Source organism: Carcharhinus amblyrhynchos, chromosome 9, assembly GCF_965287045.1.
Source record: "Carcharhinus amblyrhynchos chromosome 9, sCarAmb.v2.hapA, whole genome shotgun sequence".
NCBI classification, from domain to species: domain Eukaryota; kingdom Metazoa; phylum Chordata; class Chondrichthyes; order Carcharhiniformes; family Carcharhinidae; genus Carcharhinus; species Carcharhinus amblyrhynchos.
Genome location: NC_137332.1, coordinates 103525355 through 103542887, shown reverse-complemented (window position 1 = coordinate 103542887; position 17533 = coordinate 103525355). Strand labels below are relative to the sequence as shown.

The following is a 17533-nucleotide window of genomic DNA, read 5'->3' as shown; positions in this document are numbered from 1 at the left end:
CTTTGGTCCGCCCGATACTTGCTGATCTTCCAGTTGAAAGAACTGTCCTCGACCGAGTGTTGCAGACTGGCACATTCCAAGGTCCAGGACTACGTGCTGAGGGACGCGCTGAAGCTTGGGGCAGCCGCCACAAAGGCACAATGGGGAAAGGCCACACTGTAAGTAACGGAGGCAGACCAAGGACGCAGAAACAGCAGAATACCCTTGACCTGTGTAACTGTGTGCCAATCTGAGCAATAATGGCACACAGTAATTTTTGAAGCATGTATATAGTTTTAAGTATTGAAATATTATGACTGTAATTTGCATAGAACTGTAAAAAGTTTTAATTCTGCACTGTTTGCAATTCAAAGACATGTAGATTTGCAATGGTTTATTTGAGACTTTTATGAATAAAGTATACTTTTGGGGAAAAAAAAGTGGTTCGCCCAGGACGAGGCTATCCCATTGCACTTGCGGGTGTGTTGATGCCTGCGATCTCCCTAAATGCGGGATACTCGACTGCATAATTTGTGCTAGTGGGGGGCTGCGTTCGCACTCTCCCCTGATTTAATGATAAAAAGTAGGACAGTTTTGTACTTTGATCGTGTGGGTGTGCCACAGGATCACAGTAGAGGCACGGTTTTGATTTCTTTCCTCGGGTCACTGTCTGTGCCGAGTCTGCTATACCTTCCTAATGGCTAATAAATAAATCTTTCCTTAATTTTAGCCACCAACCATTCTATGGCCAGCTACCATTTGTGCCTTTCCTGCGGCTAAGTCTCACTTCTCTGTTTCACACAGGCAGACACAGAGGAAATCACCCCACAAACTCCCACTGAAAACACAAAGTACAATGCAAAATACTCAGCACTTCTCAGTGAGTCAGCAACACGGCACAAACAATGGACATTCAAATAAAAACGAATTACTGCGGATGCTGGAATCTGAAACCAAAAGAGTAAATGCTGGAGAAACTCAGCAGGTCTGACAACAAAGCAGATCTTTGGAGAGAGAATAGACCCAAAGTTTTGGGTCTGCATAACTCTTCGTCAAAGGAACCTTCTGTGTAGACTTGAAACGTTGGCTCCATTCTCTCTCCGCACATGATGTAAGACCCGTAGTTTCTCCAGCATTTTCTGTTTTTGTTTCAGATTACAGCGCCCACAATATTTTGCCTTTATCTTAAATACAATTGCACTAATGAGCATTTCAAATTGTTTCTAATGTTCTTTCAGATGTTTGATGAATGATTTGATTTGATTTATTGTCACATGTATTAGTACACAGTGAAAGGCATTCTTTCTTGTGAGCTATCCATACTGTTCATAGAGTACACGGGGAGAAGGAAAGGAGAGGGTGCAGAAAATAGTGTTACACCTATAGCTAGGGTGTAGATAAAGATCAACTTAATATATTTGAACAACTGACCCATGCTCTGGCAGCAGATTCTAATCAGAACTACATTGTGATTTTTAAAACTGGTTTTTAAAACTTTTTTTTTATTGATTCTATTTATTGATATTTTAACCTCCCCCCCACCCCCTCTCCATACATTTCCATTCTCTTGTGCAATAGCGGCAATGTACCAGTAGAGGGTGGCGTTGGATCACTCATAATAGGCTAGAGAAACTGGGTTTGTGTTATCCCCGATTCACACATAAAGAACACAATCATCACCACTGTCCCAGCACAGTGCTACACATATTTTACACCCATCCTGCATTTTGTAATGGCCGTAAAGGGGCGAATCTGTGGGACGCATTTCCCCAGAGTGCAGTGGATACCAGAACATTGAGTAAATTTAAGAAGGATGAAAGCAAAATACCACAGATGTTGGAATCTGAAACAGATAGTGTTGGAAAATCTCTGCAGCTCTGACAGTACCTGTAGAGAGAGAATAGAGCTACTTCAATCCCAGGGCTTAAACCTGCTTGAAACTCCAGGGCACCGATCCAAGATGAACTAATTAACCACAGCCAGCAAAATTAAATCTCAGGGTATGAAACAGACACAAATTTGTCTGGGCCCATGGAAGTGCAGCCTTGGAAAAGATCTCAATCTGTCCCCTCTGGTCAGGAGTCCTGATCCCAAATTCTATCTTCCCCCTTATCCCACCCCCCTCATTGAAACTTCACTTTGCAGGTTTTAACATTCCTTGCAGTTGAGAGAATAAGTCTGATCAAATGAGAAAGGCAATCACCATTCTGTGTGTCAAACTTGCCCCTTACATCTCTTTTAAACTCTCACTTTCAACCTATGCCCCCAAGTAATTGACCTTTTGACCCTGGAAAAAGGACTAGCCACTCTATCCAAGCCTTCGTAATGTTGTAAACCTCTATCATGTCTCCCTCATCCTCCTACGCTCCAATGAAAATAATCCAAGTTTGTTCAATCTTTCCTCATAGTTTATATTCTCTAAACCAGGCAACATCCTGGTCAATCTGTTCTGCATCCTTTCCAATGCATCAACATCCTTCTGGTAGTGTGGCAACCAGAATTGTACACAATACTCCAAATGCAGCCTAACCAAAGTCTTATACAGTTGCAACATGACTTCAATTCCTATACTCAACGCCTCAACCGATGAAGGCCATAATGCCATATGCCTTCTTGACCACCTTGTCCATCTGAGTTGGCACCTTTGGGGAACTGTGGATCTGCACACATATCTTTCACCCACACTGAACTGAAGGGAGCAGAGCCTCCTTGGGCCAAATGGCTCACTGAATGCATACAGCAAATATTGCATGTATCTCAATTGTACTGAAGCACCTTGGAGTGCAACCTTTTCTATGTAGACAACCTTTAAAATAACTTTGCAACATTTGTAAAAAAGCTCTGTAGCTCCTCCTCTATCTAAGACCACAAGAAACTACAAAGGATCATGAACAAAGTCCAGAAACAGCTTCCCATCCATTGACACTGCACACTTACTGCTGCCTCGGAAAAGCAGCCAGCGTAACTAAGGTCCCCATGCACCCCAGACTGTCTGTCTTCCACCTTCTCCCATCAAGAGAAAGGTACAGAAGTCTGAAGACAGGAACCAACTGACTCAAGAACAGCTTCTTCCCTGCTGCCATTAGAATTTTGAACGGACCTATCTCGCATTAAGTTGATCTTTCTCTACATCCTAGTTATGACTGTAACACTACATTTTGCACTCCCTCATTCTCTTCTCTATGAATGGTGTGTTTTATCTGTAAAGTGCACAAGAAACAATACTTTCCACTGTAGTAATACATGTGACAATAATCAATAGATCATTGCTAAATGTCTGAAACATTTCATAGAATCCCTAGAGTGCAGAAGGAGGCCATGCAGCCCATTGAGCCTGCACCCACCCAGGCCCTATCCCTGTAACCCCAGGTATTAACTCTGCTAATCTCCCTGACACCAATGATCAATTTACCATGGCCAATCAACCTAATCTGCACATCTTTGGAGTATGGGAGGAAACCAGAGCACCCAGAGGAAACCCACACAGACACATGGAGAACATGCAGATTCTGCAAAGACACTGGCCCAAGGCTGGGAATTGAACTCCAGTCCCTGGCGCTGTGAGGCAGCTATGCTAACCACTGTGCCACTGTGTTGTGTTCCATTGGGGTTTTTTTAAGCATCTCAGAATGTTACTTCATGTATGTTAAGAACCTGAATATTATTGCTTTTTATTTGATGGTCATCACATGATTGTAATGTTCTTGTAGATATATTTGGGCAGCATGTTGGCTCAGTGGTTAGCACTGCTGCCTCACAGCGCCAGGGACTTGGGTTCAATTCTGGCCTTGGGTGACTGTGGAGTTTGCATGTTCCCCCCATGTCTATGAGAGTTTCCTCCCACACTCCAAAGATGTGCAGGTTTGATTTGATTTATTATTGTCACATGGATTAGTATACAGTGAAAAGTATTATAGTTCTTTTCATGTACCCAACAAGTAAAACAAATTCAAATTAACTTAGGGACAAATTAAGAGGGGCAGCCCCCCAAAAAGGAAGGGGGGACGGCCCAAACAGAAACCAAAGTCCAAAGGAAACTTAAAATGTTAAATCAAAATGTGATTGTAAGGGTCTATAACACACATCAGCCCCTGCGGTGCCCAACGGGCATGGAAGGTGTCAACTGCGCCTGTGGACACTGCTCCCTCTCCAGGGGCACCTGGCCACAAACATAGCCACGGTAGAGGGGCAGGCAGTCGGGATGGACAGCCCCGTTGATTGCCTGCTGCCTGGACCTATTGACGGTGTGTCTTGCCAGGCCCAGGAGCAGGTTCACGAGGAGGTCAGTGTCCCGATATGCCCCTCTCCGCACCAGGTGCCTGTAGATCAGGAGCGTGGGACTGAAGTGCAAACAAAACATCAGTAAAAGGTGTTTTGAGGAAACCAAAAGGGCAGTCTCGGGAGCCCGTGTACCAGAAAAACCTATGGTTGTACAGCACCGCTGTGCAGCAACCTCCACCTCAGGTCCCCAAGGTAATTAGGGGAGATCCCTCCGTAGAGGGACCTCCACCGGTGGCAACAAGTGAAAAAAAAGTATTGTATCTTGTATGCTATACAGACAAAGCATGATTGGCCGCACTAAATTGACACCAGGGTCAGGAAGATTAGCAGGGTAAATGTTTGGGTTTACAGGAATGGGGCCTGGGTGGGATTGTGGTCAGTGCATTCTATGTAAGAAGTATATTTTTGGGAAAAAGGTGTATCTGTAACGGTATTTGTGACTTTTTTCTGTACCTGTCCCTACGAATTAAGCAAATTGAAAGATCTTATATTAATATGAGTTGTGTGTGTCTCTGTTTTATGTGTGTGTGTGTCTAGCCCCATAAGGTATGGCACCATCCCCTAGCAAACCTTGTTACCTCGTGCCTCCCAACTTTTCCACTCCAAATAGTTACACTAAATTAATCAACCGTGGGATGAGATGCAGATCAATCTCGGCAGGATGGTGCAATAAATACTTGATCAAGCCCGGGATAATTTTTCACAGTTGCTGACAGATTCAGAACACCTGCAAAACATTTGAAACGAATGCAAATATTCCAACATTGGCAAGAGAGCATTTCCTGCCTCCACACATTAAACTGGTTCATAGAGTAAAAGCCAGGATGTTTTATACCCTTTTGTCACACGACACTCATTTAAACACTTGAAATGTGCATGCTTGAGAAATATCCAGCAGCAGTGACACCTGGTGGCAGAATTTAAAGGAGGAAGTGAAATCCATGAAATATTTATTGCATTTGCTCTCGAGCCTAAGGGAAAATAGTGAAACTGAAAGTGGGTTAAAATCAGGAAGAGCCTGGAGTGTGAATATGGCCTCCACACAGGAGACTGAGAGCTGGACCGAAGATATAAATTGCTCTGTTTGTTTGGATTTCTTCACCGATCCAGTCTCCCTGGAGTGTGGGCACAACTTCTGCCGCTCCTGTATCACAGGGTGTCGGGGAAACTCCTGCCCGGAATGCAGGCAGGAATTTCCCAAAGGAAAACTGACGATCAACAGGAATTTGGCCAAATTGGCAGAGAAAGCTAGGAAATGGACCCTGAATCCGGTACAGGAGGGAAGTAAACCTCACTGCCAGGAACATCAGGAAGAACTGAAACTTTTCTGTGAAACTGACAAGAAATTGATTTGTTTGATTTGTAGAGATTCCCGGGAACACAAATCTCACAACTTCATCCCCATTAAAGAAGCTGTTGAAATCTACAAGGTGAGATGGGACTGGGTTTCATCACCAGATTATTTTGATCCCATTGTTTCCCAGTCTGACCCTTTCATTCTGTGATCTCCTCTCCCCATCCCAGGATAAATTGAAATCATCTATCAAATCTCTCACAGAGAAGAAATCGATGTTTCTGAAAAGTGAACTGAAACAGATCGGAAAGATTTCTGAAGTCAGGGTAAGTTTCTCCCTGTGCTGATTTCCTGGGATCTGGGTGAGTTTTGCTCCCCTCTATCGCATGAAAGTCCAACAGGTTTATTTGGAATCATGAGCTTTCGGAGCACTGTTTCTTCAACTAACTGGAGGTAGATGTATGCCATGTTTATGAATCTACCTCCACTCATCTGAGGAAGGAGCAGTGCTCCAAAAGTTCATGATTCCAAATAAACCTGTTGGACTTTAACCTGGCGTTGTGAGACTTATTACTGTGTTCATCCCAGTCCAACGCTGGCATCTCTACATCACCTCTATTGCGGGACATGATTCTTAATATATATTGAATCACAGAATTCTTGCAGTGCAGAAGAAAGCCATTCGGCCCATCGAGTCTGCACCGACTACAATCCCACCCAGATCCTATTCCCATAACCCCATGCATTTACCCTAGCTAGTCCCCCTGACACAAAAGGTCAATTTAACAGGCAGTCCATCTAACTTGCACATCTCTGGAGTGTGGGAGGAAACTGGAGCACCAGGAGAAAACCCACACAGACACGGAGAGAACATGCAAACTCCACACAGACAGTGACCCAAGCCGGGAATTGAACCCGGGTCCCAGGCGCTGTGAGTCAGCAGTGCTAACTACTGTGCCACCCTATATAAATAAATATTTATTTATTTTCCACATTTCATTGGATAAGGAGCAATCCAGCAGCCTGCAGACACACATCACATCCGAGTTCACTCAAATGCACCAGATTCTCACTGAGAAAGAGCAGTGTTTACTCCGAGAGCTCAGGAGAGACAAGGAGAGGATTCTGGACACAATGGAGAAAAACCTGCAGAAGATCCAGAAAAACTTAAATTCCATTGACAGGGAACTTTCAAAGTTGCAGCAACAGATGGAGCAGCAAGACGGAGTGAAATTTCTGAAGGTGAGGACTCGTTATTTCATGGAATGTGGCAATTGAAAAATAATCAGTGGTAACTTTGAAATAATTTCTATGGTGCAACTGTAGAAGTTGATGAGAGTTGTAGCAGACATACCAAATTTCCTTAGCCTCCCGAGAAAGTAGAGGCATTAGTGGCCTTTTTTAACCATTGCATTTGCTTGGAGGCTGCAGGAAAGATTGGTGATCTGGATGCCTAGAAACTTGAAGCTCTTGATCATTTCCACTTTATCCTTGTTGATGTAGACAGGGGCATGTTCTCCACCACACTTCCTGAAGTCAAAGGCAATCTCCTTCGTTTTGTTGACATTGAGGGAGACACTATAGTTGCCGCACCAGTTCACTAGATTCTCTACCTCTTTCTCGGACTATTACTTACGTGGCGAAAAACTGCAGCAGGCGACGGTGCAGAGGGACCTCGGGGTCCTTGTGCATGAGTCGCAAAAACCCAGCTTGCAGGTGCAGCAGGTGGTCAGGAAGGCGAATGGGATGCTGGCCTTCATAGCGAGGGGGATTGAATATAAAAGTAGGGAGGTCTTGCTGCAGCTGTATAGGGCATTGGTGAGGCCGCAGCTGGAGTACTGTGTGCAGTTTTGGGCGCCGCACCTGCGCAAGGATATTTTGGCCCTGGAGGGAGTGCAGAGGAGGTTTACTAGGCTGATACCGGAGTTGAGGGGATTGAGCTATGAGGAGAGGCTGAATAAACTAGGCTTGTACTTGTTAGAGTTTAGAAGAATGAGGGGAGATCTCATTGAGACGTATAAGATGATGAATGGGATGGATAGGATAGAGGTAGAGAGACTCTTCCCGCTCAAAAAAGACACTAGGACTAGGGGGCACAGCCTCAAGATAAAGGGGGGGCGGTTTAGAACGGAGTTGAGGAGGAACTTCTTCACTCAAAGGGTGGTGAATCTCTGGAATTCTCTGCCCGTTGAAGTGGTGGAGGCTACCTCGCTAAATATTTTTAAGACGCGGGTTGATGGGTTCTTGATAAGAGAGGGGATTAAGGGTTATGGGGAGAGGGCGGGAAAGTGGAACTGAGCCACAACAGATCAGCCATGATCTTATTGAATGGCGGGGCAGGCTCGAAGGGCTAGATGGCCTACTCCTGCTCCTATTTCTTATGTTCTTATGTTCATGTACTCCATATCATTGTTTGAGATCCGATCCACTACAGTGGTATCGGATCTCAAAAGGAGTTTGGCGGAGACAAAATTCCCATCCCCCATCCCTGATGGCCTCCAAATCATTTATGCCCAAGCCTCCTACTGCCACACTCCCTAGTGTCTGAATCCCTGTCTCAATCCACCAGGTTTGCAATCCTCACAAGTTCTTTCACTATGCCTCCTGTTCCAACTTCCTCAAACTATTATATCCCCCTGAATTATACAATCCCTATGTACAGAATGGGGTCATTCAGTGCATTGAGTCTGTACCAACTCCCAACATAGCATCTCACCTAAGCCCTATCTCCGTAACTAAGAAAGAAGAACAAAATCAGCCCAGGAAACAGGCCCTTCAGCCCAACGAGCCCGCGCCGCCATCTCAACACCACCAGTCCACCTCTCTACTCATGACCCCCATCGAATGTTTTATGGCCATCCAGATTGAGGGAATCTGATTTAGGGACAATTTATTCCTGCCAATCAGCCTAACAGCACATCTTTGGGGTGTGGGAGGAAACTGGAGCACCCGGAGAAAACCCACGCAAGCACGGAGAATGCGCAAACTCCCACAGACACAGGCCCAAATCCATGTGTCTGCACAGCAATCAGCGATAGTCACTGAGCTGCCATCTTGCCCAGTATCTTGTCCAGTTTAGGCACACACTAACGACATGAAACACTAGGCCAATCTCAAACAACCAAGAGCAGCCCCAGTACGACCAATCGCCTATATGCCCCTCGTTGGACACGAGGTGGACCGACTTAAAAACCTGTGAATGAAAGAGAAAAAAAAAATTATTGTCATATTATACCCATTTACATTACCAGGGACGCCCCAATGCTAATGACCCTTATTTAAAAGGTTCTCCTATATCCACCCATCTCCAACCCAGTCATGTGCCTAAGTTACTCTTAAAGGACTCTAGCGTGTTTGCCTCCACCACCTTACTTGGCAGAGCATTCCATACCCCCACTACCCTCTGTGTGAAAAACCTCCCTCTAATATCTGTGTTGTACCACTCCCCCCTCACCTTAAGTCCATGGCTCCTTGTCCTATGTGTCTCTATTATAGGAAATAGCTTACCTCTGTTTACTCTATCTATACCCTTCATAATTTTATATACCTCTATTAGATTCCCCCCTCAGTCGGTGTCTTTCAAGGGAAAAGAGCCCCAATTTCTTCAATCTTTCCTCATACCCTAGTCCTTCCATACCAGGCAACATCCTGGCAAACCTCCTCTGCACTATTTCCATGTATTTCCCCACTAATTCCCCCAACACATTTTGGAACACTAAACAGCAATTTAGCAATCTATCTAACCCTCACATCTTTGGACTGTGGGAGGAAACCGGAGCATTCAGGGAAGCCCACACAGACACAGGGAGAACATGCAAACTCCGCACAGACAGTGACCCAAGCTGGGAATTGAACCCAGGCTCTTGGCACTGTGAGATCACAGTGCTAATCACTGTGCCATCAGGCTGCCTCAGCACCAAATGCTCCCCAAAGTATCCATTGATTGCAAGTCATATCTGGCACAAAGGAAGATGGTTATGGTTGTTGGAAGCCAATCGTCGCAGGCCCAGGACATCACTGCAGTAGTTCCTTAGGACCTTGGCCCAAATATGTTCAGCTGCCTCAATATTTTGTTTGTGGATGTGGATGGGTACTACTAGTTAGGGGTGGTATGGTGACACAATGGTTAGCACTGCTGCCTCATAGCCCCAGAGACCTGAGTTTGATTCCAGATTTGGGTCACTAACTGTGTGGATTCTGCACATTCTCCCCGTGTCTGCATGGGTTTCCTCTGGTTTCCTCCCTCGGTCCAAAGCTGTGCAGGTTAGATAGATTGGCCATGCTAAATTGATTCTTTGTGTCTGGAGATTAGCTAGGCTAAATGGGGTTATGGGGATAGGGCTTGGGTGGGATTGTGGTCAGTGCAGATTTGATGGGCTGAATAGCCTCCTTCTGCACATTCTATGATTCTATAGGCCTGTATTCATTGCTCATCCCTAATTTCCCTTAGGAAGGTGTTGCTACCTTGAAGCTCTGCAGTCCATGTGGTGTCGGTATACCCACTGTGTTGTTAGAAAGGAGTTCCATCAATGACCTTCCCTCCATGATAAAGATGAGCAGACTATCAGATTCTGTCCATCTAACTGACACCACTCTCTCCCTCCACCCCTTTCTGCTGCTCAGAGTAAATTAAAATACTCCCTCTATGTCTGATTGAGACTTGTACCAATCTCTGAAAGCGAGAATCAAAATCAATCATTTCAGCTACAATGAAATTCTAATTTGCAATAACACAGACAGCAGCCTTATAACATGAACAAATGAGAAGCAGGAGGTCACTCGGCCCCTCGAACCTGCTCCACCATTAGATTAGATCATGGCTGATCTGATTGTAACCCTGTCCACATTCCCATCTAACCCCGATAACCTTTTTCCCAGGGAAGGGGAATTGAAACCTAAGATAAGAGGTTAAAGGTGAGAGGGAAAAGATTTAAAAGGAACCTGAGGGGTAACTTTTTCATGCAGAGGGTGGTGTTTGTATGGAATAAGCTGCCAGAGAAAGAGGTTGAGGCAGGTTCAATAGCAACATTTGGATAAGTACATGGAGGGGAAAGGATCAGAGGGATATGGGCCAAAGGCGGGCAACTGGGACTAGCTGGGAGAGCACCATGGTGAGTATAGAGCAACTGGGCCAAAGGGCCTGTTTCTGTGTTGTATTCCTCTATGACTCTAAGGGTGAAATTTTACCAGCTTGCCTGCCCTAGAATCATGGTGGGCAAGGCTCGCAGAACGGATTCTCCGTTGGCCTCAGGCAGGATCTTGTGAGCCTCGAGCCAGCAAGGCAGTAAAATTCCGGCATGTGTGGTTTATTCTGCCTTGTGTCTGCCCATTTCAACAGTCTATAACCCTCCTGAAGTCTGTCAATATCCTCCTCATTGCCTACAACATGCCCAATTTCAAATCATTTTTAAATGATGCCTCCACCAGCTCCCCCACCCAAACCCAATAGTTTGGAAGGAGCAGTAACATCCTTTTTTCACCTGTTGGACCCAGCAGTGAGAATAATAATTCCTTGTCAATTCTAACCTTGAGTTTGGTGTGTGCTGTCTGATTACGGATGGTCAATTTCTCATGAACACATTTCTGTATTTTGTTTATTTTAGGAAGAAGTCCGTCAGAAGAGGAGGTAGGACATTCTCTTCATTGACATTCTGTTTAACCTAGAAGCGAGCCAGCAATGTGTGCGGTCAATTTATTGCACTGCTTGTTTAATTTTTACAGAACCAGTGAGAACTACAAAGTACTGTCTGTCGCAGATACCGCCTTGTCTATTGGAAAGTTCAAAGGCCCTTTACAGTACATAGCATGGAGGGAAATGATGGACACCATTAACCCTGGTATGATTCTTAGATTCTTTTTGGTGATAAATGCACTCAGATGTAAAGAGCATAATCAGATTCCCTGACCACAGGTTAAATGTGATCGTGGTTACTCCAGAAATTCCCCTTGAATCTCGTAGAATCATAGCATGGAATCACAGAATGGTTCCTGTGCAGAAGGAGACCATTTGACCCATTGTGTCTGTGGTAGCTCTCTGAAGGAGTGATTCATCTAGTGCCACATCTCTGTCTTCTCCTCGTTGCTCTGCGCGCTCTATCCTTTTCAGATAATTCAATCCTCTCTCTGAATGCCTCAATTGAACCTGTTTCCACCTCACAGGGTGGCACAGTGGCACAATGATTAGCACTGCTGCTTCACAGCACTAGGGACTCAAGTTCAATTTCTGGCTTGGGTCACTGTGTGTGTGGAGTTTGCATATTCTCCCCATGTTTGGGTGGGTTTCATTCAGGTGCTCCAGTTTCCTCCCACAGTCCAAAAGACCTGCTGGTTAGGTGCATGGACCATGCTAAATTCTCCCTCAGTGTACCCAACAGGCACCAGAATGTGGCAACCTGGGGATTTTCACAGTAACTTCATTGCAGTATTAATGTAAGCCTACTTGTGACGCTAACAATTAAACTTAAACCTAAACTTTCAGGCAGTGCGTTCCAACTGCTCACTGTGTGAAAAAGATTTTCCCCACGTCCCCATCGTTTCTCATGCCAGTTACCTTAAACCTGCGCTCTCTCGTTCTCAATCTTACCACAAATGGGAACTGTTTCTCCTGATCTACTCTGTCCCCTACTTTGCTTTCTTCTGCGTTCCTCTGGCTAACTGTGTGAAGCTACCAGCAATGTCTGCTGAATCCACAAAAAATCTGCACTGTAACCACTCAACGTGGCTTCTTTAAGAGAACGTCGTACCTGACTAACTTGGATTGAATCTGTGAGGAGGCATCAAGGACTCTTGATGAGTGTAGTGCACTTCATGTAGTCTGTATGGATTTTATCCAGGCTTCTGACAAATCCCACCAAACAAACTGGTCACTAGAGGTAAAAGGCCCAAGGGATTCAGAAGAAGGTGGATCCAAAAGTTGGTTCAGGCCTGGGAAGCAAAGGGCAATGGTTAATGGCTATTTTTGCAATTGGCAGACTGGGAATATGATGTGGAGATGCCGGCATTGGACTGGGGTAAAAACAGAAAGAAGTCTCACAATACCAGCTAAAGTCCAACAGGTTTATTTGTAGCAAATGCCACAAGCTTTTGGAACAGACTATTCCTTTGTTAGGTGGGTAGGAGTTCTGATCACAAACAGGGCACAAAGACACAAACTCAATTTGCATGAGTAGTGATTAGAATGCAAGTCTTTACAGCTAATCAAGTCTTAAAGGTACAGACAATGTGAGTGGAGAGAGCTTTAAGCACAGGTTAAAGGGATGTGTATTGTTTCCAGACTGGACAGTTAGTGAGATTTTGCAAGTCCAGGCAAGTTGTGGGTGTTACAGATGGTGTGACATGAACCCGGTTGAGGCTATGCTCATGTGTGCGGAACTTGGTTATCAGTCACTGCTCAGTGACTCTGCGCTGTCATGTGTTGTGAAGGCTGCCTTGGAGAACGCTGACCCGAAGATCAGAGGCTGAATGCCCGTGACTGGTGAAGTGTTCGCCAACAGGAAGAGAGCAGTCTTGCCTGGTGATTGTCAAGCGGTGTTCATCCATCCATTGTCGTAGCGTTTGCATGGTTTCCCCAGTGTCCCATGCCTCGGGACATCCTTTCCTGCAGCATATCAGGTAGACAACGTTGGCCGATTTGCAAGAGAATGTACCGTGTACCTGATGGACGGTGTTCTCACGTGAGATGATGGAGTCCATGTTGGTGATCCAGCACATCTTGCAGAGGTTGCTGTAGCAGGGTTGTGTGGTGTTGAAGGCTGGGCAGAGTGGGGATACACAGGGCATTTACAAGTTGCCAGTCAGTAACTAGTGAGAGTGCCACAAATACAGGTATCAGGGCCTCAGCCATTCACAACCTGGATTAATGAACTTAGATGAAGAGACAGAGAGTAACGTATCTGAGTTTTTTATTCATTCATGGGATGTGGGGGTCGTTGACTGGACCAGCATTTGTTGCCCATTCCCAGTGGCAGATTAACCATTAGGCTGAGTAGGGGCCTGGAAGGAGGGGGGCCCGAGAGCAAAAAATAAATTGGTTTAACCCTTTTAAGGGTGAATAAATTTTCACAACTGTACCCCAGGGGTGAATTAATATAACAAATACCTATAAATAGAGGAGCTTCACCCTCAGACTTGTACCACATGCATATAAATACAAAATAAATGCAACAAAGAGTTTATTGTCACGCTGTAACATGACACTAAACATATTTATTTTAGTGCATACTGAATATAAATGAATAAAAGGGCTGTAATTGATTCATATAACTTTATGATATTATACATGTAGTACATTGTACATAGTACAACGATGTAAGTTGTCTAACATCACTTATTGTCAACGAAGAATGGGGCAGGGGGCAAAGTCAGGGGGCCTTACTAAAGCTCAGCGTAGGGGTCCGGGTGGTAGTTAATCTGCCACTGCCCATTCCTAAGGGCAGTTAAGAGTCAACCCCATTGCTGTGGGTCTGGAATCACATATAGGCTAGACCAGGTAAGGATGGCAGATTTCCTTCCCTAAAGGGCATTAGTCAACCAGATGGGTTTTTACAACAATCAACAATGGTTTTGTGGTCATCATTAGACTTTTAATTTCAGATTTTTTAATAAATTCAAATTTCACCATCTGCGATGGTGGGATTTGAACCCAGGTCTCCAGAGCATTACTGTGGATCTCTGGATTACCAGTCCAGCAAGGTACTGCTACACCACTGCTGACAATACAAAGCTAAATGGGAATGTAGGCTGTGAGGAGCCAGGAGGCTGAAAAGAGATTTGGATAGGTGTGCAACAGGGTGACAGATGGAGTACAATAGGGGGGTGTAAGTTATTCCCTTTGGTCCTAAGAATGGAAAGCAGAGCACTTGTAGAAGGTGTGATACTTATGAATGTTAATGTTCGGAGAGGCTCGGGTGTGCACATGCAAGGAATGCAGAAAGCTAGCAAGCAGATGCAGCAAGCAATTAGAAAGGTGACTGGCATGTTGGCCTATACTGCAGGGGGACTGGAATATAGGATTGTAGAATCCCTACAGTGCAGAAGGAGGCCATTCGGCCCATCGACTCTGCACTGACGTTCCAACAGAGCATCTTACCCAGGCTCTATCCCTGTAACCCCACGCATTTAGCCCACAAATCCCCCTAACCTACATATCTTGGGACACGAAGGGGCAATTTGGCATGGCCAATCCACCTAACCTGCAGATCTTTGGAGTGTGGGAGGAAACTGGAGCACCCGGAGGAAACCCACAAAGACATGGGGAGAACGTGCAAACTTCTCACAGACAGTCATCCAAGGCCAGGAATTGAACCCAGGCCCCTGGTACTGTGAGCCAGCAGTCCTAAACACTGTGCCACTGTGGCATTCAGCATTGGGACCAGCTAGTGGGGAACATCAATGCCATAGGTAGAAAGGGAGATATGGTTTTTGCACAGGGCAAACCTTAGAAGTCTAGGGAAAAAAGGCAGCAAATGATAATAATCAACAATTACCCATTGTATCATATATTGGTCATAGACAAAATGGAAGATATAGCAGATGAATGTGTGTCTGGGGAGATAGAGGAGGCTACAGATTCATGGGATATTGGGATTGCTTATGAAGAGGTGGACAGATTGGGCATCAGCAGAGCTGGGATCAATGTCCTCTTAAGGCGATTTGCTAATGCAGTTTGAACCAATCTGGCTAGGAGATGGGAGGTAGCCCGTAGCATGAGAAAACAGGCAAAAAGGTGCACCAAGAATTGGGAGAGACAGAGCACCAGAGTAGGGGACGATAAGGTATTAGATAGGGTCAGAGTAAGATGCAACGAAATAGATTAAAATAGGTTGCTGTGGTGAGCTGTAGGTGCAGATAACCACAGAGAACGTGCAAACGCCACACAGACAGTGACGCAAGACAGGGATCAAACCTGGGTCTCTGCTAACCACTGTGCCACCGTGCTGCCCCACCTATTGGAATACAGTGAAAAGTATTGTTTCTTGCGTGCTATAAAGACAAGACATACCATTCATAGAGTGCATAGAGGAGAAGGAAAGGAGAGGGTGCAGAATGTAGCGCTTGAATAAAATACAGCCAGAAATTAAATTTTTCGCTGTGTTGACTGTAAATTGCCCACAGGTCCAACTTCTGTGACTTTGGATCCGGATACAGCCCATCCCCAGCTCATTGTGTCTGAGGACCGGACCAGTGTGAGGCTTGGAGACAAAAAGCAAGTGCTCTCTGACACCCCAGAGAGGTTTGATCATGGTGCCTTCGTGCTGGGATCAGAGGGATTCACATCAGGGAGACATTACTGGGAGGTGGAGCTAGGCAAGAAGACCGAGTGGTTCATGGGATTGGCCCAAGAATCTGCCAGCAGGAAAGGCGACATCAGCCTTAGGCCTGAGACCGGATACTGGGCTGTGTGGCTGCTGCCTGATTGCGACTATGTTGCCGGCACATCCCCCTCACGGATCCGACTCTTCCCGAGAGCAAACGCCACAAAGGTGGGGCTGTACCTGGACTATGAGGCAGGGCAGGTGTCATTTTACAATGCGGATAACATGTCCCATCTCCACACGTTCACCCACACTTTCACGGAGAAACTCCTTCCCCTCTTCTCTCCAGGACTGAAGCATGGTGGGAATAACTCAGCACCACTGACAATCTGTGGGGCTAAAGTTCACTGACAGCACAATCCCATCATTCTACATCACCTACAACCTCTCTTGTCAGTCCCTGTCTGTCACCGGAGGTACAGATAGTCCACATGCCATCCAAGAGGGCATAGCGGACACAAGCAAAGTCACAATGTTGGTGATCTTTGCCATGGAACAAATTGTGAAACAACATACAAATCCTAGAGTCTCTACAGGTACAAAAGGAGGCCATTCAGCCCATCAAATGTGCAATGACTCTTCAAGATCACCTTACCAGGCCCCACTCATCATTCCTATGCCCGTAACCCCGCACGTTTACCATGATTAATTCAGCTAATCTGCACACCTTTGGAAACAAAGGGACAGTTTAGCATGGTCAATCCACCTAATGTGCACATCTTTGGAGTAGGAATTGGCAATTCTGCCCCTCGAGCCTGCTCCGCCATTCAATTTGACCATGGCTGATTTCATTTCAGCCTCAAATCCACCTTCCTGCCAGGTTCCCATAACCCTTTATCACACTACTAATTAAAAACCTATTTATCTCCTTACATTTGTTTAGTGTTCCAGTGTTCACTGCACTCTGGGCTAGAAAATTCACAATGTATAAACCTCTAGATAAAGGGGGGGAAAGCGTGTCCAACATCACCCTACTCCTGATGGCCATTTCTGTGTGTGGCTGCCTCAAGCTGTGTGTAATTCCTCGGCATGCAAACACCACAAGATGCTCTGTGGTCTGCCCGAAACCTGTTGGTCCTCCAGTACAAGGAGTTGACCCCGACTGAACGTTGCAGTCGGGCACATTCCAAAGCTCAAGACTACGTGCTGAGGGACGCACTAAAGGTTGGGGCAGCTGCTGCAGAGGTACAGTGGGGAAGGTCGCTGTCTCAGACCTTTCAACCACCATGAACTGAGGGGAGCAGAACCTACTGGGGCCAAATGAATGCATACAGTAAATATTGCATGTACTGAAGCACCTCGGAGTGGAACTTTTTCCATGTGGACAATCTTTAAAATAGCTGCAACATTTCAAAGATCATTGTGAAATGTCTGAAGCGTTTCTTTCAATGTATTGAAACATCTCAGAATGTTACTTGATGTATGTGAAGAACCTGAATATTATTGCTTTTTGTATGATGGTCATTTTGGAATTATTATAATGTTCTTGCAGATATTTTATGGGTAAGGTGTATTTTTTGAGGAAAAAAAAGTTGTCCCCCAAATGCAGGATATTTGACTACAAAAAGGTTGGAATGCGAGTCTTTACAGGTACAGGCAGTACAAGTGGAGAGAGAGAGAGATAATCTCAGGTCAAAGAGGTGTGAAAACCCAGGCCAAATGGTGG

The 17533-nt window shown here is 45.4% G+C and overlaps 1 protein-coding gene and 1 pseudogene across 1 annotated transcript; both read left to right on the top strand.

Moving 5' to 3' along the window:
• The first annotated feature begins 399 nt into the window (after nucleotides 1-399).
• LOC145348780 (U1 spliceosomal RNA) lies at nucleotides 400-547 on the top strand (annotated as a pseudogene).
• A 4743-nt stretch (nucleotides 548-5290) lies between these two features.
• LOC145348515 (nuclear factor 7, brain-like) lies at nucleotides 5291-16294 on the top strand. Its single transcript, XM_080196702.1, has 6 exons — nucleotides 5291-5690; nucleotides 5785-5880; nucleotides 6563-6796; nucleotides 11158-11180; nucleotides 11276-11391; nucleotides 15668-16294. Exons 1-6 carry the CDS (start codon nucleotides 5292-5294, stop codon nucleotides 16216-16218), a joined length of 1419 nt encoding a protein of 472 aa, XP_080052828.1. The 5' UTR covers nucleotide 5291; the 3' UTR covers nucleotides 16219-16294.
• The last annotated feature ends 1239 nt before the right edge of the window (nucleotides 16295-17533 follow it).

Bases quoted from the DNA above. Each gene is read 5' to 3' on its own strand.
- LOC145348515 (XM_080196702.1), top strand. From the start codon at position 5,292: ATGGCCTCCACACAGGAGACTGAGAGCTGGACCGAAGATATAAATTGC. The intron at 6,797-11,157 runs GTGAGGACTCGT...TGTTTATTTTAG, and splicing joins ACGGAGTGAAATTTCTGAAG to GAAGAAGTCCGTCAGAAGAG. The intron at 11,181-11,275 runs GTAGGACATTCT...TAATTTTTACAG, and splicing joins GAAGTCCGTCAGAAGAGGAG to AACCAGTGAGAACTACAAAG.